The sequence below is a fragment of the Eurypyga helias genome, unplaced genomic scaffold (assembly GCF_000690775.1).
Source record: "Eurypyga helias isolate BGI_N326 unplaced genomic scaffold, ASM69077v1 scaffold4049, whole genome shotgun sequence".
Lineage (NCBI taxonomy): Eukaryota > Metazoa > Chordata > Aves > Eurypygiformes > Eurypygidae > Eurypyga > Eurypyga helias.
The window spans coordinates 7593-30419 of NW_010271211.1; the positions used below are offsets into that span (position 1 = coordinate 7593).

General features: G+C 47.0%; 1 protein-coding gene across 2 annotated transcripts in view; it reads right to left on the reverse strand.

The window, feature by feature from the left end:
• Positions 1-22827, reverse strand: part of DIXDC1 (DIX domain containing 1) — a 31511-nt gene that overhangs the window by 4507 nt on the left and 4177 nt on the right. Inside the window, exons 2-11 of one of the 2 annotated variants that reach the window (XM_010158708.1) lie at positions 15950-16079; positions 15377-15502; positions 13699-13948; positions 12205-12312; positions 6833-6945; positions 5158-5306; positions 2658-2747; positions 2498-2551; positions 1564-1614; positions 422-526 (exon numbers count right to left, since the gene is read on the reverse strand). In XM_010158708.1, coding sequence (XP_010157010.1) covers positions 422-526; positions 1564-1614; positions 2498-2551; positions 2658-2747; positions 5158-5306; positions 6833-6945; positions 12205-12312; positions 13699-13948; positions 15377-15502; positions 15950-16079 — 1176 coding nt within the window. Of the gene's footprint in view, positions 1-421; positions 527-1563; positions 1615-2497; positions 2552-2657; positions 2748-5157; positions 5307-6832; positions 6946-8881; positions 8905-12204; positions 12313-13698; positions 13949-15376; positions 15503-15949; positions 16080-22827 lie in introns of those variants that run through there. The other variant, XM_010158709.1, reaches the window with a different exon arrangement.

A 22827-nucleotide genomic window follows, 5' to 3' on the forward strand; every position in this document is an offset into this window, starting at 1 on the left:
TGCCCCTTGTGCTAAAGGGTGATCTGAGACCAAATATCTGCAGAGTTCAGGCAAGCTGATGTCCAAGGACCTTCTGGACAGAACAGTTACTTCCCAGCTCTTCTCTCTCCAGAAGGACACTGGACACAACAGCTCCACCTGTCCACTTGCTAGTCCAGGGAACACAATGAGGAAGGAAGACTGGAACTGTTCCGAAAACATCATGGGAAGCCCCATCCCCCGTTTCAGCTGAAGGTCTTGGAGAATAGGAAGTGGGAGTGAAGAACAGGAAACTCCAGCGAGTCTCACATCTGGCTGGCAGACTGTGTGCAGTGTTCACTCTCCCACAACCCCAAGAACAGCCCATTCCCGTGGCTGCTGGAACCCTCAGGGTCACCACCCTCCTTCTAAAATAATCTAGCCCCCAGCAGCAGCGACTCACGTTCTGGTTGTGCAATTCCTCCTTGTCCATGTTTGCTCTCAGCAGTTCCTGCTTCAGCTGAAGAACTGAAGCATCCTGTTGAACCAGCCTTTGCTGTAAAGCATCCTAGGAAAAGATGTTATCTGTCGGAATGTGCAAGTCAGAGGCAGAGACCCTTCCCTGGGCAGTGAGTGACCTAGGCCAGTGGCCATAACACTGTGAGGCCACTCAGAGGGCTGAAATGTTGCCAAGGGCCCAAGAGAACAGGAGGTACCTAGACATCTGCCCAACGGGCTCTTAGACCTTCTGCCTTTCTCTTGCCCAAAGCTGATTTCCCTGCCAACATTCCAGCCATCTGGGACAAAGGGATTTCTGTGTTTCTATCTCAACTTCCCGCTCCAGAACTGACCTAGCAATTTGCTTTCATGGAAGAAAAGAGCAAGTGACTTTGGAGGGTCTTGTCAGTGACCTTCAACTAGTGCCTCCAGCCACACATCTGCAACATCCAGAGGGCAGAAAGATGCCAATGTCAGCCAAGGACACAACAAAACTTAACCGCTCAGTGTGACCTAGGTGTGCAGTGAGATCCTCTCTCAAGAGGGATACCCAGAAGTGGAGAGCTCTACCTTGGGCAGCTACAGCCGTTTGCTGCCCTCACAGGAGCTCAAAAACTATCTCTGCTCAGTGTAGTTACAGCCTCAGGGGCTGAAACTGAGCAAACAGGAGCGGAAGTTGTGAAAAACGCTGCAGCTGAGGAGGACAACCATAGCCCCGCGCTCTTTTTCTCTGCTGTCAAGACTGAGTTCACTGTGCCAATCCCACTGCACATAGCCCAGGAGAGGGGAAAATCAAAAGCCACGAGAACCAAGCAGTCACCCTATGCCTCGTGTTATGTTCCAGGGAAACAGACAACGGAGGGGACATTTGACCACAATCCTACAAAGAGACACAGAACCCAGGAGACCTAACTCCTGGTTGCCTGCCTTAACAGCAGCTTCCACCCTGAGCCAGAAACAGACCACGGGATCCCCCAACTTCAAGTTCCCTAATAAAACTCCCTCCACAGTCTGACATTCCTCAGGTGTGTGGTTGCTGCTTGCCCTATTCACGGGCAGCAGCAGACGCTAAAGCCTTACTCTTCGAGGAAGCGCGTCTTGCCTCACCTTTATTCCCTGTAGGTTTCGAGATTCTTGTTTGTATTTCAATAGCTCTTTCTGTAAATGCAACACAGTTTGATTAATTGGCATCTTGACACCCCTTCAGAACGAACCAAAGCCATGTCATCCTCTGTCCCCAGACACCTGCTTCAGAAGAAAGCACATCCTGCCTTCTCCCACAGATCAAAGAGCCTATCAGGCCCTGAGCCATTTCAATGGGTTACGAACGTGACAGAACAGTTGAGCAGCTCCCTAAGGCCCTGCTATTAAAGCTATGAAGGAAAAAGATTCCCTAGACCCCCAAACCTGTCCTTCAGGGCATCATCAAATACTTCTCTCCCAGCATCAGAACTGGTCCCAGAGCCAGCATCAGCAGAATGCTGAACTAGAAGCAGGCTTGGTGGAATGAGTGGTTCTTAGCTGCATTTACTTCCTACTTGAAAGACTGTGAAATTTCTAGCCATGTCTGAACGTAAACAGCTGTCCTGGATAAAGTTTTGGTCCAGTACAATTTGGATCTCCTCAGCTTCAGGAGCACGCAGGAAAAATATATTTCAGGGCTCATTTAAATTCCAGTACCACTTAGATATTTGTTTTACCAGCCAGTGACTTCACCAGCACTGGCTTGCAGCAAAGTGGGGAGGCAGCATATACTTTTCTGGTGCTATCCCACACGCATTATCTGCTAATATGGATACACACTTCCCAGCCAAGTATTGTGAGTGCTTTCCAGGGAGAATTATGGCCTCAGAGAAGCAGATATCTATGCTCCTGGAGGGATGGAGATGCCACACAGCAAATATGGAAACGGAGATGGATCCCTAACACAATATATCCCCCATGTCACCCATTCAGTTGTCCAACAAAATCAACTAGGACAGAGCCTGCAAAGATCTCCTGATCCAAAGTCTCTTCCCCCCTTCATCTGTCCCCCTCTAACCTTTAGGTCTTGGTTTTCTTCCACACTCTGGTCCAGGCGACTTCGGATGATGATCTGAAAGGAAAACTCCATGGTTATTATTGTGCGAGACACCTGCTTGGGGCAGAACACTGCACAGGGCAGCTTGAGCGGAGAAAGGCAGATACAGCAAAGTGCTCACCAGCTGCTCTTCAGAGCAGGCTCCATGTTCACAAAGTTCAAAGGACCCTTCCTGCTCATCCTCAGGTAAAGACCCATTGAGCAACAAAGCCTGGGAAGAAGGAAAAAATTCCACTTCAGGGGTTTCAAAGGAAAACAGGCTAGCTGCAGCTCTGGCTACCAGTCATTCATACCATGTAAACAGTTTCATTTTCCATTTCTGCTGACGTACTCCCCTCAAAAAGGAGTAGAATGAAGAAGATGATTTACCCCCTGAGAAAGCTCTCCCAGAGATCTGCCAGCCAATACTCTTCCCCACAGAGACACCAAACAAGGGCAACAGCTCAGATTTTCAAGCAGTAAAGTCTGTCTTGGGCTTCAGCCCAGGGGTAGCCTTCACTGCAATAACATTTGAGTCTGAAGAAGAGACTGAACCAGGATCCCATTGCAAGGCTTCTCTTCTGGAATGAGACTGAAGTGTCCCCTGCTGAAAGAAGCCCTTCTCCCAACCACACATCTACAGAAAACTTCAGAAACAGGACGCAGAGGTCTGCAGGAAGATGCCAGAATGCCCACTGCAAACTGAATGCAGCCTGAAGGAGGGAAAAGTGTGCAGTGTAAGAAGGGACCACCAGGACTAGGATGGATGTCCAGCTGTTGGTTTTCACACTGACCTTTCTGTCTCTGACTTCCAGGACTCACAACAGGCAGTATGTGCCAGGATATTGCATACAACCGCACACGCTGAATTTTCTTTCAACTAGCTTCCTAGTTTATTTCTATTTGAACTCCATGGCTGAAACCAAAATATCCTATTTGCAGTAATACTCTAGTTCAGCCCCAAAAGACTTGAAGGCTGACAGGTCAGGTTCTGCCTGCTGACAGAACCTTCCATCAAAGAGCTGCAACTGCTGCCGAAGAGCAAATACAATCTGTATTCAGCTCTCTGGAAAACAGTTTTCTGAGTGCATCCCAAGGCCTTCCCAGCAGGACACTCAAGCAGGAATCACACAGGAACATAAAAAGCTGCCATGGGTTTAGCACCTTATGGGCTATATGTACATTAGGTCCCTGATACTTCAATCAAATTCTCATGAATGGGAGGCTCTTAAGTATCTAGCAAAAGGGGAAAAAATCAATTAATCAAATCCAATTTCTTGGCTAGCAACATCAGCTGCCTTTTCCTATTCCCAGGAGATGAAGGGGCAGTAATGCCAGCTGCTCACCCTCACTCCTGAAACGTGGGGGGGGGCCAGGGTTGGAGAAAAAGGACATGCCAGTCTCTCCAGTGCCACATCTCCCTGCTCCCAGCAGACACATAATGCAACCGGATTTTACCAGTGAACCCAGCCTTTCCCCCCCCCACCAGTCTTTTGTTTCCTGCCCATTGTCCACAGGGAAAGTGTTTGCCTGCCCTGCCCACACCCCACCCTCTGCCCTGCCTGCCTATGCTTCTCACACAATCTCTGCTTTGTTTACTGGCACATAAATATTTACAATTCAAAGCCAGTATGGTTCCCAGCACAAACAGAAAGGAATATTCCTGAGAGAGTTCAGGGTCTTTACCATATGGATCAGGGGCTCTGCTCCCCATGCAGAGTCACACAGACACATTGGGCTGGAGGTCATTTGGTCAGGAAAGGTCTGGAACAGGACACCAAGGAAAAGGTTCCCACAAACAAGTAGTTGTGTAGAGAAAGTGCCAAATATTATAGTTCAGCCTAGCTCAATGAAAGACCAACGCAAGTCTGTGTGACCCCTGATCAGCTCTGTGGATCTCAGTTGATTTCTTGACATTCCTTGTCTCTCTGCATTACTTCTGATCACAAACCACAGAAGGACTGCTCTATTCTCTCAGGTTGCTAAGTGCCCTGGTGAAAAAGGGGAGTCCCAGTCCCAGCACGTGGGAAAACACCGATGAACCTTCACCATTTTGCACAGTAACAGACATGCTTTGCACGGTGACCACACACACAGGAGTCAACATGTATCACAGGACAGGGCCCCAAGCCAGCGACCCCAGCTGGGACCTGGACTCCCACCAAAAGACAAAACACAATCACCTTCTACACACAGGCCTTGTTTTAGACTCTCTACAGTGGTTCTGTTCTTACCTTGTGTGCCCTTCTGCCCTCTCACCATCTACCTACATTGCTATTAGTGGATATCACTGATCTTCAGCCTTCATAGCAATTAATTTTCCTCTCTCTCCCACCCTACTGAACAAGAGCCTCCAATCATGTCAACACTGAGTTTTGGAGAAGTCTGAGCTAAGAAAAAAGTTGTATCTGAATTGCACTGACTGATGTTAAAATTCTTTCTCTGAAACCCAGGTAAATATACTGGGGCTGGGGAAACTGCAGCCATCTTTCTTCCTCCCTTGGGCTCTCTGGGTTAAGCATGCAGCTCTCTCGAGTTCCAGGCCAGCGTCCCAGCTGCAGAATAACCTGTCTTCCAGCTACAGCTGGTCAGAAAAGAAATGCACATGGCAGGCAACGCTGGGCTAAGAAGAAATCCGTTACCTGCAAACCTGAAATCATCTTCTTGGCTTCTTCCATTTCCTTTCCCAAATGGTCCTGTTGTTCCAAAAGCTGCTCCTCCCATGAATTCTCCAAATACGACCCAGTGTTCCCTGCTTGCCAGTCAGGCTGGAAATGAGATTCTGTCTCCTCTGGAAGAGAGAGCAGCTGAATGTGGTCACGAGAGACAGAGGAGTCCAGAGAAGACGTGCGTCACACCGTAACTGCCTGCTGCCCAACTCGCTGTCCCTAACAAACCAGCACGTCTCCTGTCCGATACCAAGGAAGTTGCTGCATGTGCAACATCTTGTCCAATCTCAAGGATTTATGCCTCATTCTTTATGCAAAGGAAGCTTTCCTGCATACACCGATATCAAAGATATGCATCCTGCCCTTCCGTTAACATCTGATTCCTCAGTACTGGAGATCTCAAAGCACATCATGGGGCACAGTGCACTGCAATGCCTGAGGTGGAACATTCCTAAGGGGAGAAAGCAACTGTGGGATTTGAAGGACATGCCTTAGTGTTAGACTGCTCCACAGACATGCCGAAAGCAACATTAGACAGTATTTCTACTTGTCAAATAACATGGCTTTCTCAAGGTGGACAACACACCTAATTCTGAAAAAGACTTTCAACAGCAAGTTTAATCACCCCGCCTGCCTTTTCTCATCTTCGCAGCGTAAGCGGGATCGCTGATGAACTACCGTCCACTGGCTGGCCCAGGAACGCAGATTTTTCTTCCCTAAGAAGGGATGAGGTTTGGTGAGGAGTTATCACAGCAGTGCTTGGTAGCTAGCTGACCGAAAGCTACATCGCCCAGTGCAAGCTGCGGTACCTCTGTAGACAGGCAGCTGCAGTATCCTACTGTACGGGCAGCAAGCAGACACAGTACTGTGAAGAGTTTAAGGAAAACCCACAGCCTGCCAGCTACTTCAGCTGCTGAGACAGTCAGTCAGATACTTCCAAAGGAGCACGGAAGCAGGACAAGACTGGCGAAGGGAGCAAAGCATTTCCTAGGAAGAGTGCTTCGCTGCCGATTGCTCTTGGGATGGAAGCTAACCAGAAAGAGTTACTGGGCTGCATTTCTGAGAAAGAAAAGAAACAAACAAATCCCTTCAGAATTCCTTTGAAAACCTTTCCTTCAATCTGTATGAAAATTCCAGGTGGGAACTGACCATCTCACAGGGCATCTGTGGCAATACAGCAGCGACTTCTCAGCGCAAACATCACCACGCTACTGTAACTGTTCCCTTCCTTGCAACGACCCACTCGAGACCTGTGCTCTCAACACAGACCCCTACACAAAGCCCAGTTACACATCATGGGCTTGACAAGCTCACATGGACTCTTTCTGGAAGGGAATTTTAAATGTGTATTTCAACACAGCCTAATGAGGCTGTCATTCAATGTTCACCCTACACTGAAGATGATGTATCACCCTCAATTCTTCTCCAGGGCTTAGGATCTCCCAAGCATTATTATGCAAGCTCCAGACGTTGCCATATTAAGGCATTATTGGAGCGATAAAAGTTTTGGGATTTAGTTTTACGTGAACAGAGAGTCAGCATCACATTCTCCACATGCGTTTCAGTTGCAGGGGATCTCTTAAGCCAGCTTATGATACCAACAAACCCCACTCAAAGCATGAGCTGAAAAGCATTATCTGCAAGGTACCTGGTTTAGCTTTTGTTTCTTCTGTGTGGATGATCACAAGTCTTTCCTTCTCCTCTGACGGGGCTACGGTGGATTCGCTCTTCGCACTATGGATAGGACTGGGTGAGGTAAGACTGCGGGGGAAAGGACAAACCGTTACCTCTAGAACTGATCAACAGCATCCTCACGTCAGGTGTAAGTGTACACGCAGACAGGCTTATTGAAATTAAGTTATCTGCATACTAGAGAGGCCATGAACAACCCACACGGGGCATGTAACTTTTCCATCAGTGTCAGCAGGCTAACCGGTAGGCAGCACTGTCTCCCTTTTCCTTAACAGGAAGGAAGTCTGGGACTGCCACCACGGCGTCCCCACATGCTCATGCAGGCGCGTAAGGCCACGCTCCAACGAAGGTCTGCTCCGACACAATTCACTCTTAGCCGTACGTTCACTCTGCAAGCTGAACAAAAAGGCACCCTGGTTGCTTCTTCTCTTGCTCCAGCTTTCAAAAGCACCACCTCAATAACTTGAAATTCCAAGGCAAACTATCTGTTAAAGCCATGTACCACTCATGTCCTTGGGCTGAAACTTCTTGAAAGTACCCACATATTTTCACTGGATCCATCTCAGCTGACTGTGAGGTTCAAGCAACCCTTTTTTTTCCAGAAATTCTTCCTAAATGCATCACCCAGACAACATCAAAAGGCAGCTGAAGCTCACTGACCCATTCCACATACCGCTGAAGTCACAAACTAATCCTTGCAAGTGTGAGCGTGAGTTAATTTTTCATTCTCCCTAACACAGACACAAAGGCCAGAGAACAAAAAGAACACAGCGTGGAAATAATACAATAGGTTTAGAAAAATAAGAGACTTCAACAGCTCGGCCTTCCGCATCTTCCCAGTATCGCTGCTACATGTTCCATGGCACGCTCACAGAATCGGGAAAGCCTCGCAGCAGAGATGGAAATGACTGGCTAGCAGCTCCGGTCTGGTCCGCTTCCACAGCCACAAAGAGTACTTGGCTTTGCATTATACACCAATGGTCACAGGAAAGGATGACACTTTCAAACAGCACAGGTACAAACAGGAAGCCCATCCGATCTAACGTGTCCCGTAATCTGAGGGTGATTTCACTTCCTCCTAGGAACAGATCTCTGTAGTCCCCCCCCAGTTCCTCAGCTGATTCTCTGAATGTGCCATCACCCTGATAAGACCGCCAAGAAGTACTTTGCTGGTTCTCATTCACACGAAAGATAAATGAGTGAGAGCTGGCCTAGAAAAACGGTATTAGCAACTGCTGGGTGAGAAGGTGGTGAAACTGAAGGGTGGGCAAGAGCAGGGAACTGGAAAGAAGAATGAGCAGGACAGTAAACAAGGGGATACAGAACCTGGAAATAACATTCCCTCTCCCTGAAGTCTGCTCTTGGCAGCACTGGATCCGCAGCCCAAAGCAAATAGAAAGGATGCCAGCTGAGGTATGGGGGGTGGGGTAAGCGGTCACTACAGGTCTCCACAACATAGACAGTTGTCCAGATAATTGCTTAGGCATTCCTATGTCCACAGTCCCTTTTCCAGGCAGTTTCCCTACCTTAAAAGTCCAGTGGGTTCAGATGGCAGCAGTGACCTCCTCCCAAACCACGCCAAACAGTTAAAGAGCCACTGAGATGCACTCACACGAAGCAGTAGCACAGGTCAGGCTGCCTCATAGATTGTGCTGTCACGTTAATGCTGGAAACATTTCTACAGTTTTTGTATCTGTCAAACCCATTAGAGTATGAAATAACCACTGATGTAATTTGTTCTTTAAGTACATAACCATCTGTGATTAAAGCATGCAGAAATAAGTGCTGGGAAATTAAAGCTGTTTAAGACAGATTTATGATGCAGACTGTTACACTTTTGCCAGTTGGTTTCTTAACCCATATCTTTTCTCCACTGAGCTGCAGAGTTGCCAGTGCCCCCAAATGAAGGCTTTAGGGCAACAGCCCCAGCGATGCCGGAATTCCCATGATTCTAATAAACACCCCATCCCTGCTGTTTCAAATGACAACGGCAACAATCGCTCACCATTTGACCTGCTTCCCTCCCATGATCCCACTGTAACCTTTCGCCTCACAGAATCCGTTTCCTGGGGAGCCTCAGGATTCTGGCTACAGACATATCTTGTCCCTTCACACGCTCAGAACGCAGTGCAGAAAACGCCAGCTCCTGTCAAACTACCGGAGAAATATTTGCAAGCCAGACCGCTTTACGTTAGCTGAAAGATTCCCAGCAGAAACAAAAAACCTCAGGGTCTTTGCAAAAAAAAGTCAGATGGCAGATCAGCAGCCTCCACGCACGTATTTGATTCCAGAGTCGGGGAATTCTGCAGCCTGGGTTTTGCTTTTGCTGGTTTTCCTCTCGGGTTATTTGTCTCCTGCTGCTGCATTTTGGTCAGCTGCACACCCAGTTGTTTTCATCACACGGACTGCAATCTGGATTGCCAGTGGCGTTTCTCATCCCATCCTGCCCTCCTCAGACTCCACGCATCTGCTGCAGACGCCAACGCAGAGCCAGGAGAAGGTGGTCCTGCACGCGGCGAGTTCCCTCCTCTCCCAGGCTTGGATGCGGTCTGGGAAGATGGCATGCAGCGCGGCTCCCTCTCCCTCCTGCTGCCACACAGGCTGTGCAAGGCAGAGCCTTTTCTCTGAGATGCCTGGCTCGAGTGGGGGAGGGTAGGCTGGTGGAAGGGGAGGGGAAAGGGAGATGGATGGGCGAGGGGCTCAGTGGCCTGGGAATCCATCTGATTTTGGCAAATTTTCCATGAATCATTTCAATTGCCTTCGCTTACTAGCGCTTTTGTCTGTGGGAATTGCGTTATTTGGGCTGTGAGCTCTCTTACTGAGGAGTTCATGCCGAAACGAGCTGAGGCTGGGCAGGGGACGCTGCCCTGGGACAGACACGGCAGCAGCACAATTAGATAGAGGGGGGTGGCTGCAGTTAATAACATCTCGCACTAATAAAAGAAGGGGCTTGTTTCTCCCAGCAGTTCTCATAATTATTAGTACATTTCTCTTTGGAAGGAAAGCGAAACAAACACCTTGTTTTCATCACGAAGCCTGGCGTCACCAGAAGACATCCCCAGGGCCCGAAGGGCAGGTTGCTCCCAATTTCTCTGGGTCAATCACGGATCACTTATGTAAAGATTCTTACTTTATTATGTCCTATCAGCAATAATATCACCGTTACCATATGGTAAGAGAGCTCATGACACAACGGGGAAAAAAACCCCACCCTACACCACAGTGATTGAGGATGTGCAGAGAAATGTTCGCTCAGGGCCAAAACACAGCCCCATCGGAGCAAACAGCGGTTGTCTGACAATCCATGACAGGGCAGAAGAGCACATGTGGAATACCACAGCTACCTTAAAATGAAGGACGAGTGGAGGGAGCGGCATGTTTCACTCGCTGTTCTACTGAGACCACAGTTCAAGAGTCAACACCAAAGCCCAGTGACATGGGAATCCTGTTGCCAAGACCCGAATTTTTACGTCTGCCCTGGAATGACAGCTTCCGAAGTACACTCTCTACTGACATCATGTGGAGGCAGTGGCCCCTTACTCGCCCACATGGAGTTCCCACACTCTCCCTAGTGTGTATGTCTGCATAAAACCCACCTCACAACGAGATACAGCAAATTTTGGGGGTAAGAACAAACCACTGAGTATTTTTTCTTCACTGTTGGGCCAAACGATCTTTATGCTCAGGTACACGGAGGCCTCTTTGTACTATGGAGCATCAGAAGTGGCCTGAGAGATCCTGTGGAGACAGCCTACCTGCTGAGAATCTGGGAGTGGCAATCTGTCCTAGGAAAATGAACCTTCTCACTCCGGCACAAATCCGGAGAGGGTGGGCGCTATCTATTTAGTTGAGGTACTTTTAGGGAGCAGCCCAGGCAGGACCAGGAGACAACAAAGCAGAGTTTAGGTTTACACTGGGGACAGGAAACTGAATCAAAGAGAAGCTATGCTCTCTAAGTCTCTTCCAGAAGAGATTAAATGGAGCAAAGCATCATATCCAGAGGGACATCTAGCACATACAGTTACAGTCCTTAGTCTTCAAGCTAGTTTCTTGTTCCCTGGGGAAAACGGGAAAGGTCGTCCTTTACCATGAAGCTATCCACAATGGATCTGCTCCCCCACTGTAGTAGTCTTTCTTCAAAAGCCCCTTCAGCTGCACTGCCCTCCTCTCTCCATGAAAACACCACAGGGATGTGTCTTCCCTCTCCCTCCACTGCTCATGCACATCAGGGCAAGAGTTTTGACTTGTGCCCCAAAGCAAGGGGTAGTAAGAAGAGCTTGTAAGGCACCAATGCAAGATGTTGTAACTGGCACACGCTGCTCAGGTTCACAGCTGCAAGTTGTGGCACCTCCTATTGGAAATGTATTATATGCTGCCACTCTAACCCACCCTGTATCCTACAGGTTCCACTTCCTTAAAAAGCCTCCACTTGCACCAGCTTGACCTTGCACAACTTGTGCCGTCAAGAACCCCAGTCAACGCTGCAGGCTGTTTATAGCCCAGAGCACATCCTGCTCAGGATCCAAGTCCTACTTCCAAGGGGAACGTCACCTCCCATGGAAACCATGCTGAACTCTGACTTTCAGCCTTCATAGCAGTGTGCATTGAGATTTTTCAGTAGCATAATTAAATGCTGCACATTAAACTGAAGGTGAAAGACTGGGGGATGGAAGGGTAAATTAGATAACTGTAAATCTACAGACAGTTAAAGGTGATGGATGAGGGCATGACAGCAACAGAGACAGCTGCAGATTCCCCAGGACCATACATCTGGGTTAAAGACTGCTGTTCAACTCCACATGCCCCCTCATCTCCATCTCTCTGCAGGGTATGAGGTTTGCTGGTTTAAGTTCCTCTCCTCCACAGCTTTTCCATCAGCTCATCAAATATTCATCCCTTGCACCCTACGTACTCCATCCCTTCCCTTTTGTGAAGCAAGCCACAAACTCCATTCCAGTATCCCTCATGTCAGCACTTCCTCAAAGAGCTCCACCTGTACATTCAGGTTGCCAGTAAAATCTTTACCCGAGTCTTCCCTAATCCCATTCCTCTGGTCTTACTGCGGGACACTCCAGTGCTTTAGATAGTTGTAACTCAGAAGTTCCTAGCTCTTATCTATGCAGTTACACCATGAATGAGGTCAATTTTATCTGTGGGAGAAATGGCAGTAAAAAAACACGGTTTCATTCTCCAGACCAGGCAGGAGACTTGATGCTGGCAATCCTCTTTCCTATCAGAGCTAACCAGGTCAGTGATAAGAAAAGGCACTTTAGGGAATGCCAGAAAAAGGATGACAAGGGGACACATCCTGGCAATACAGTTCCTTACCTGGAAGAGTGGGACTCCAATGGCATGTTCTGCTGCCCTTCGTACTGCTGCACCAGTGCCCGGACACTCCAGTAGGGATTTCCAATCTCCTCATCCATGCTGCTATTTCTGGAGATAATCATCATAGAGTGAGGGAAGTATCAGCTGATAGGAGCAGAAATTCTTCTTGTCTCCAAGAGGAAGGGTAGGAAAGGTAATGAAGGGAAGGTAGAGAAGGAGAGGACAACTAGGAAACTGCCAATTAAGAAAGTTATCCTATCAGGGAGCTTCATCCCATCTTCTTGCTCTGAGGCAGACACAGGCAAACAGACTGTCCATTTTTAAACTCATCCCTAATTCTGTGACTAGAAAACTCAGAAATCCTTCTTGTCTCCAAGAGGAAGGGTAGGAAAGGTAATGAAGGGAAGGTAGAGAAGGAGAGGACAGCTAGGAAACTGCCAATTAAGAAAGTTATCCTATCAGGGAGCTTCATCCCATCTTCTTGCTCTGAGGCAGACACAGGCAAACAGACTGTCCATTTTTAAACTCATCCCTAATTCTGTGACTAGAAAACTACAAGACTGAAGACAAGGAAAACAACAGATTTTGCAAACAGCACAAGGACTGGCTTTTCTGAAGAGCTCCTGGCCCAAGGCCTTTGCAAAAGAAACCTTTAACATACCATTCCAACCTCATTTCCAAACTGCTTCACGGGTACTCCCTTGAGCCAATATAATATGGGCAAACGACCTTCAGTGTAAATTAAACCCTCCACACACCACCACCTGTCTTCCACTTAAATGTCATGAGTGTTATTATCAATTCACATAGCACCTTTTACAAGTGTTAAATGTGCTTTTCAGAATTACACATGCCTTCCGAACATGGGTCATCTCCCTTCAGTATCAGCGGGACTCCTCTGCTTGCATGGTAGGCTGCCTCCGCTGATGAACAGCACACAAGACCCCGCATCCGCCTACAGAGCAGTAAGCATCACGCCGGGGTGAACGGTAACATGCCTGACGGAACAGGCTTGTACAACGGGCCCATTGCCTTGATTCCGCAAGTAACCGTTCCCAGATCTGTAACCCGTACCTGTAGTTGAGCCCTTCCTTTGTTTCACTTGAAATGAGAATGTCCCCAAGTAGACAGCACTGAGAAAGAGCACTGTGCACAGCATGAAATGGTGAAGGTGAGGCAGCAGATTTCACTTGGCTTGGCCATAAAAAACTATTATTTTCCAGTGAGAGATCCAGCAGTTATTTTGCTGGAAAAACTAAGAAGAACTTGGGATACCTGCAGTCTTCATCATGAGGCAGCCAAGCCAGGTCAGTTCTCCCCTTCGTTAGACCACTACTATTTAGGTTTCAGTGAGGCGGCAGCAGTTTATCTCTACACAGCAGGAGAGCTACCTTACACCAGGAATTGTCAGGATAAAGAAGCATCTACTTGAAAAGAAATTGTGGCCATCTGCTCACATCACCTGGCCTCACATAACCAGGGAACAGTCATTACCTCTGTCTGTGCTGGAAAACATCTCGGCCGGATTGCAAGACATCCTGACGAACATCTGCCAGAGCAGCTACCGCCCCTTGGGCCACTGCAGCAGCCGAGTGAGGCCTGTGACTGGCACACGATGCTGACAAGCTCTTCCCCACCAGGCCAGCAGGGCTGTGATTGATTGTTCTCCCAGACCCTGGTTTGAAATGAGCAGCTAAGGCCAGGATCAACCTCATGATAGATTTCAAGCTCCCATCAACAATATCTGCAAAATGCAAATAAAGCCAAAGACAATGCCATTAGCAGGAAGTCCCACCAGAGCTGTACCTGACCCACAAGCATGAATAAAATTAAACGCCATGGGATCGTACCAGTAAACAAGGACCATGCAAAAAGGACTGCATTACAGCGCTATGTTCAGCTCTGCTTGTTTTGCAGAGAGCAGCAAGCAGACCACCACCTACAGATCACAAGTTGAAATGCTCAGAACAGACCTGAGGCTTCCCTCCATGGCCACTTCCCGTTAATGCCATGACAGCATGTGATAATGACTGAACACTCACTGGAAAAATAGAGCAGTTACTGAAGACTACCACTGTGTGAGCAGTCGCTTCAATTAAAAAACAAGTCAGATGTGCTGGAGGCATGAAGGCTGGTTATTATTTGCTTTAGTAGCCAAAAAATTACAAATAGCCAAAATAAGGCACGGCAACGATTACCTCCACGTCATTCATGGAGAACGTGAGACCAAAAGCTTGTGTGAGTTGTTTGAAGTCCTAGAATGAGTTAATATCAGAACTATGCCTGGAGCTCTGGAGCATGTCCCAGAGTCTCTTACCTGTATCCTGTCCTATGACCACGTGACATCATTTCGTTCCGTATCCAGGTTGATACCCTTGCTTATGTAAGAATTTTTTTACCAGTATCGCTATAGTTTCTATAGTCATGAGCTTATAAGACAGCTTGCAACATTACTGACAACAACAGGACAGCCTCCAATCTGCCACTAGCACTGTGGGAACAGTACTAATTACTCTGTATTTGAATTCTAAGCCCCTCACCAAGGCCTGGAAACCAACAGCTTGTACTCTTCTAACAAGAAGGGTCATATGCACCCCATGTGGGCCACCTCAGCATTTTTCCACTCTTTCTCGTCTAAAGGGCCACAATCAGAACTGTATCCTCCACCAGTACAGTCAGCAAACAGTAAGGATCAGGGCTGTCTTATACCCCACAGATCTACACACACCAGAAATCCTTGTGGTATCTGACTAAACCATGCCAGAGACACATCATTTTGCATGCTGGGTCTCTCCCTATTTACAGCCCATGAAAACAGGATCACAGGCTTCCAGTGGACCAGAAATATTTTTCCCATGTCTCATTTCATACTAGTGGGTTTGTATGTCCTTTTAGTGAAATATTCCAAGTCTGTATTCCTCATTACACCATTACTTATCTTCTGATTGCTCAGGGCAAGACAAAAGGCACTTTTGTTTCTGTGCACTGTGCTGCTACCAAAAGCAGTCAAGAACACAGCAGCATTCAAACCGAAACCTGTTACTCAACTACAGGAGGAAAAACCCCCCAAACGCCCCTACAACCCAGTACATTATCTGTTTGATACGAAACAAACACCGAACCAAGCCTTTACCAGATTGAACCATCTGGGGTGTCCACCAGGTGCACGTACCTTTTGCTGAAGTCTGATGCATGCGGATCTTTTTTGATGCCACAAACTGTAAGACTTTCTCCACATTTTCCCTCATCTCCTGCTGGCTGGAGGGGTTGACCTGAATGCCATTCAACTTCTCACCAGCTAGAGGAGTGGAACAACTTGGTTAGTTAAGAACTGAACAGCTTGATCCTGTCACAGGAATTGCTCTATGGGCAGGGCCTGTCTTGTCTGGGTACTGCAAGAGGCATGCATGGCTTCTTGTCCTGCTTATAAGGTATCCAGTACCAGAAACAACTGGGTGCGAGACTGTATTGGCTTTACATGGCAAGGTTTTGGTCCCTGACAGGTTTTAGCATATCTGTTGTTGACTGTCTGATAAAACATCAACGACTTGAATAAAACTCCATTTATGATTTGGTTTATGATTGTTTTCTTTAAAAGGTCACTCCTTCCCCCCAACCTCCACAAGGTCTGACGCTATCGTTAACATCTGCCACTCTGCCTGACAGATGTCAGAGAAAGGCCACCCTCTTCAACACAAGATCTAAAACTGCAAGATGAAAACCAATGCCATATGGCATTACTGACCGACGATCTCAATGAGCAAAGCCAGAACGACTCCATCTCGGAGATCTTGCCTCAGGTCTTGGACTGGCTTTGTTGCTGGCTTCTTCTTCAGCTGGGAATTCACCCAGGCCACATATGCCTGTAGTTGTTGCTGAAAATAGAAAACAAAATGTTTGCACATCATTGCCGTTTCAGGAGGAAGTTGCATAGCTCTCACTTTTCTCTTTCATCTTCACAGATCTCACTGTCTTTTGCCCTTGAGAACTAACACCAGCGGTCTCATGCCAAAGCCTGCGGAGCCCTGACTGACACCCCTGCACAATGGTGCAGCTCATTTCACGCCAGGACAGGAAGAGCAAGCAGGCAGCAGGACAGGACTCGTGATGTAAGCACAACTGAGAAGAGACCTTTACATTGCACTTAATCTAGGTTGGTGCCAAACCAATGCTGTCATCCCTTCATTTTTTTTGTGCCAGAATTGCTTCGCTCACAGCATTTAGTGTCCCATCCACACTGTTTTCTTCTACATATCAAGAAAGTAGGAAACCCACAGTGCAGAAACAAGAAACCCTGTGTTATTTCCCATTAAATTATGCTATCTACAAAAAAACACCTAACCAGGACAGATTTCCTGGAAAAGACAACAGCCTCCCTCCTTACTACTCCCAGCAGGGCTCATCTAGCAGTTCACGCAAAAGGGAAAAGACACCCTGTTGTACAGGCCCCTTCCTCCATTCCCTTGGAGCTGCATCAGCATTTCTAATGGCCCAATTTCTATTTCTGTACATGTGGAAGCTGGCTTGCCACAGCACTTAACACCTGCAAGACCCGAGAGCAAGGGGCAGTGCCTTTCCAGCAGGTAGCACTGGATGCTGCTTTAATCTAGCTGTGTGGGTTGCCACAAGGGGAAGACCAGGGAAACTCAAGCTCAGGCTTCTGGCCAGCGTGACAACTCACCTGGTGTAAGTGACTGAAAAGCAAAGAGCAGATTCACATGACTTTTCCCCTGCCATCCCACTCTCAGTAGCACTTGCATGGATAGCAGGAGCAGTGGTAACACTGAAATCCATCTAGGCAGGGCTGCTGTGGTACACGGAGGGTAAACAAACTGATCCATTTATGGGATTACCTCCCTTTTCACTAAGCTTCCCATTATTCTGCCGATGCAGCAGGTTTTAAGTCTCCATTCTGTATTATCTCAGCAATGTCAGAATTTATGTTTTTACAGCCCATCGAAGTCACAATCTGGTCAGAGCTTCACTCTTAATTATCCTGACATAGGAAATCCAACGTTAATCACACTATGGTTTGGTCTGCTGGTTCAGAAAGGTGACTGGACCTGTATTCAATCAGTTCCACCCACTCAGCAGAGAGCTGAGAGCAGAACAGAGGAGATGAGCTTGGGGAGCCCGATGGCTTTTGAAGAAAAGGCAGCAGGAGTGGCAGACCTGATGCATGCTTACTGGAACAGACTTGGCCTGTCATGTGGATGGGATCCGCACACTCTTCTTGGGCTGTAATGGCAACGATGCAGGTCAGTTTTGCCTGCTCCATTTCAGAGGGCTTGATTTTCTACTTAGTACTACTGGGCCCTGTGGAGTATCAACAAGCTTTGACTTTCACACACAAGTTGGTGATCATAGAACCACAGAATGGTTTGGGTTGGAAGGGACCTTAAAGGCCATCTAGTTCCAACCCTCCTGCCATGGGCAGGGACACCTTCCACTAGACCAGGTTGCTCCAAGCCTCATCCAGCCTGGCCTTGGACACTCCCAGGGATGGGGCATCCACAGCATCTCTGGGCAACCTGTCCCAGTGCTCCCCACCCTTTCCCTGAAGAATTTCTTCTTGATATCTAATCTAAACCTTCCCACTTTCAATTTAAACTCGTTACCCCTTGTCCTGTCACTACAGGCCCACGATCCTGTGCTCATTTTCATAACAGCAGCGGTAACTCTTGCTAGCTGCAAAAAGCACCCTCACCTCTTACAGCTGTATTTTAACTGATCATGTGGGCACTGAGGTTCAGTCTCACAACAGTCTAATGCCAGAGTGACCACAAGCCTTCTATTACACAGATTCAGTAAAGCTTCAACTTATTCAAACAAGTACCAGAGAGAAGAGGTAGGTTTGTTTATCGTAATGCAGCATCATTATCAAAATACCTAGATTCATAGGTAAAGATGGACTGAGTAGGGTTGCAGCATGAAAAAGGCATCCCAAGTCTGTGTAATCTTACTACAGTTGTGTTTGCTGCCTTGTTGCGAATTTTCAAATTGTGTCGAAGTTTGAAACTGTTTTATGATACTAAATCTACAAGGCACAGCCCTTTCCAGACTACAGAAGATAAGTAATTTTTATAGGAGCCTACATGGTTCTTCCATCCTGGCACTTCTCTTTTCACTCAAAGGAAAATAGACTCTTTCACTAAGCAGTTTGTTTTCTATTTCTTCTCTCTGAACATTCTTCATGCATTCCTAAGAAGGCATTTTTGCTTTTAGTGTGTCTCAAAAGGATGAGAAGGTTCACATTGTTATTATTAAAAAAGTCACTCCTAAATTCCAGTGTAATTACATTTTAAATTATTATTATCAAATCAAAAGGAGGATTTCCAAGCCATGGAATATGGGTGTCACCATTACAAAGTAATTTCATACCAGTAGCTGCTGTGATACTGCAGACTTACATTTCATTAGCGACCTAATTTGGTGGTTGGTTTTACTGTTTTTCCTACTAAAGCATAAAATTTTCCAGGAGAAGCTCAGACCAGTTGGACTGATCAACATTTCCTGATTTTGTATCCAAAACCGAAAAGATCTAATGACTTTAGCAAGAGACCTGGATTGCTGCAAAGCTAAAAATACCCAGGGAGTAAGTTGTCACTTCTGGCAGGCGAGATGAACAGGTGACTGAACTTACAAGAAAATAACAAATATAAAAGCTTAGTGACCTAAAAACAGCAAAGTGGTGTTAAATGCTTGAAGGGACAAAGCCCCCAAGCTACTCAGCAGAAACGCCAAAGGCAATTTTTTAAGATAGCGAGTCAAAAATACTTTGCTTCACCACTCTGTGGCTTCCTCATCAGCTAGCATGACCTGAGCAACAAGGACATTGTGGGCCACACCTTAAAGCCCTACACAAACACAAGGCCTTGATCCACAGCCACTGGTTCAGTTTAATGAACCAGACCCATAAAAAAGTCACACACCTCTTTCACTCTCTCAGAATTCCATTTGTTTCAGAACCCAAGACAGCTATCTCACTTGACAACACAACAGCCCTAAGCAGCACCACAGCAACACAATCTGCTATTGGGATGGACATCATTCATAGCACCTGTTCTAGAGAGCGCTACAGGTATCTTCCAGCACAGAGATGAAGATTTGCTAGGACGTATTCTGCCGTGAGAACAGCAGCTCTACACAGCCTATTCTACCCCACAAAAACAGTGGTAGCCTGTGCCTGTCACCTGTCCACAAAACACTCACACGAGACACGTGCTCCGTCGCCATTTGTGGCTATAGGCATCCCAGCTCAAACTATACATGTGTCCCCGTGCGGTCTCACACAGGTCCCAGCTCCTCTTAGTAAGCAGGACTCCAAGGAGACAAAGGAGGCTGGGAACCAAACAAGGAGGTGGATGACACACCTCTAAAGTACTCCTCCTTTCCTTTTTCAAGGCTGTCCCCCCTGGGCTTTCACGCTGCTTCCTGACAACAGAGGAGGACACTAGATTTTATGCTTTCTAAACCATTAGCAAAAAAAGACACTAACCCCAGAGGCAGAGCAAGGAGCAGAGCACAACTCGGACTGAGTAGAGGATGCAGAGCAAGCCTTTGTGCCTGGGAGGCTGGACCCTGTAGTCCCCCAAACCTGCTCAGGGTCCCTGCTCTGACAGCTGCTCAAATTCTCTTTTATCTTTTTGTCTTTCCAGTTGAGGAGAAATATCCTGTAGGATTTACTAAAGCAATTCCTGTGATGCTGTAACTATGCGACTCCAGCTTCCTGCAGAAGCTCCCAACTTCCCAGGATTGAACAAATCCCTAGAGCTTTCCCTTGCCAGTTTACAACCTGGTATGGCTAACACCTACATCCAAGAGCAACCAGAGAGGGGACAGCTATGGTTTTTCTAGCTCACCCTCTTCCTTCATAACTACTGACTAATTAGATGAATAACTCTTCCTTCAACCACTGACCAGTCAGGAGTTTCCCATTTCTCCCTGCATTTTGGTTTGAACTTCTGGTCAGCCAAATCTGAAGACTTGATGGGGCTCACATTGCTCTACTCCTGCAACAATATTTCTTTTAAAACCAGGATCTTCAGAAGAAAAACCTATCAGCCTAGTCTAAGATTTACTATGCAGAGCACACGTTATTAGGATTATGGTGGAGTTAAGCTTAATCCTATTTATGTTAACACAGCTTTGTGTTCCAAAAAAAGGCCAGGGTTACCTGTACCTTGCAATGGGAAGAGTCGCTCCCCTACTCGAGGGAAGTCGGAGCCTGGATTGCTTCAGCTCCTAGGCAGATGGTTGCGGAGTGTTTGTGTCCAAGTCACTCTGGAAGCCTTAAAAGACTTAGCAGGACAGAAGATTTTTAAAGCAAGGTACTAGGGGCCACCTGCAGTTGTAAGGCATTTGCCAACTTGCAGGCGCTTCTGCTGGCAAATTAGAGGTTGGCAAAACACACCTCAGAGTAGGATTTTACTTTGGATCAGCACATACCCTGAAGAAATACCTCAGACCTACCAGCTCTAGGAAAATACTTGTAGAGGTCAGGAGCATATATCTTTGTGCTTTCAATTGACAGCCAATCATACGCAGGAGGAAAATGCCCTTCCAGGGTCAGCACATTCATCACTTGTAATCCCTTACTGATAATTACAATTAAGTAATTATCTACTATTTTCCACAGGTGGAAAATACTCATTATCTACTATTTTCCACAGGTGGAAGAAAAGCAACAGCTGTATTGCAAATCTCCTGCCACATGTAGGTGTCCTTGCTATTCTCACTTAACCAGTGCAATTCCCCACCTGCTGCTCAGGGTTTGTGCTTCTCCCCTCTCAACCTGCAGTCAGGCCAGTCTGCCTGACAGCAAACAGAGGTAGATCACAATGTTTTAATATGCCACCCTGTCCTTGATTATCAGTGCCATCTACATTGCACCGTGTAAGGTTAATTTTCACCTCCTCTGAGATTAGGGTATGGCATATTTTGAAGTCGGGCAAATCTTCATTCGTGGAAAAAATCATTCTCGAGCAGGCAGAGGCCTTCAGCGGGCCTGAGCTCCTTGTGATCATGTTACAGTAGACTCCCATGACACTGCTTCTCGGAAGAGATGACTTTTCTGCGTTCGTTCGATGAATTTGAATCTATCCTTATTGCTGGATTTAGGGAATCAGTCTGGAAGAATAATGTTTCTCATAATCTTTACTCTGCTTTTCCTTGACACCCTACGGACAAGCACCAGGTCTAACAAGGTCAATAATAACAGCCCTCATGCTGTGAGGTTGGCCCAGGATGGAAGGCATTACGTGTCCTGTCCAGAGCACTGAGCCAAACGTCTGCTACAGCAACGCTCAAAGGCTAGCCTAATTGCATCAGGATGGAATGTCTAAAGCCTTGTATGATTTCTAAACTTTCTGACAGTACCTTTTCCTTCTACTGATCTTTTGCCAAGACACAGCCTTGCTGTCAGACAGGGATCTCACTTGTGCCAGATAGGGGTATTTTTGCGAGTGGCATCAAAATGTGTTTTCTTCAACAGTAATTTTGCCTGTCACTTACACCACATGCAAGCCTTCTCCCAGCAATTAATCTGTTTTCTACCCATACCCCCTTTAACTCCACTCTCCTGCTTGTAAAAACACTGGGGTTATCTTCCACACCCACAGTTCCATGCACCCTTTTTATGTTCAGAAATCTGAAGATGGTATCCATTCCTTAAATTCACCATTGTTGCAGGCAGCAACTACTCCAAAGTCCACCGGATAGAAAGCCATGTCAAATGAATCTCACTAGGATGCATTCCTTTGAGTCAACGCTCAGACGTCCATGCCCCAAAATGTCACTGCCATTCAAGCCAGGCTGCTGCTTCAGGGATAATTTCTGGCCCTTTTGCAAGCTGTTCCAGTGCCTCTGCATTTTCCCCAGTCTGGTATTCTGAGACCTTTTCCTCACACCGTTTCTCTGCAAGCATACAGGCAAAAAGCTGAGCCACAAGAGATCTTTTCCTGTAAACTGTCGGTACCTGGGAGCTCATGATTCACCCTGAATTATCAAATGGTTCCACTACACCCAAACAAAGTCTAAGGTCTGTCAAAACAAGTTGCACTGAGACATTCCCTGATGCTTCAGGAAAGAAAAGGAGCATTGTTCCTTTTTTAGCAGAATGCAGTCACCAGCCCTGTACCTACAGGGAAAAGAAGCTTTGTGAAGAGACTGAGCAGACAGTATGACTGAGCAGTGCTTTTTGCAGGCAAGAACCTTTCATACGAAGAAAAGGGGAGGGGACAGCCGGTGAGGTTGCCTGGTCCAGGATGAAGGCAGATTTAGGACACAGACTGTTCCTCACTCTGACAGCGACTTGCTGTGAATCTGGCAGCCCACTTCACCTCTGTGAGCCTCCGTTTCCAGCTATAAAGCAGCTGTGCTAATTTTTATGTTCCTTGTAAGATGATATGATTAACCATACATCTTTGATTGTTATTATGCAAATGCACTGCAATACACCCTGCCAAAATACAGCCACTGCTGTACATCCAAGTAATAGCCTGGCTTAGACATACAGTGAACCCCAGGCAGGGATTGAATCCTAGCTGCTCAACCCCTGTTCCTATGTAACAGCCAATACATCCTTCCCTTGCTGGTAGTCCTATTGCTGGCCAGGCACAAGGG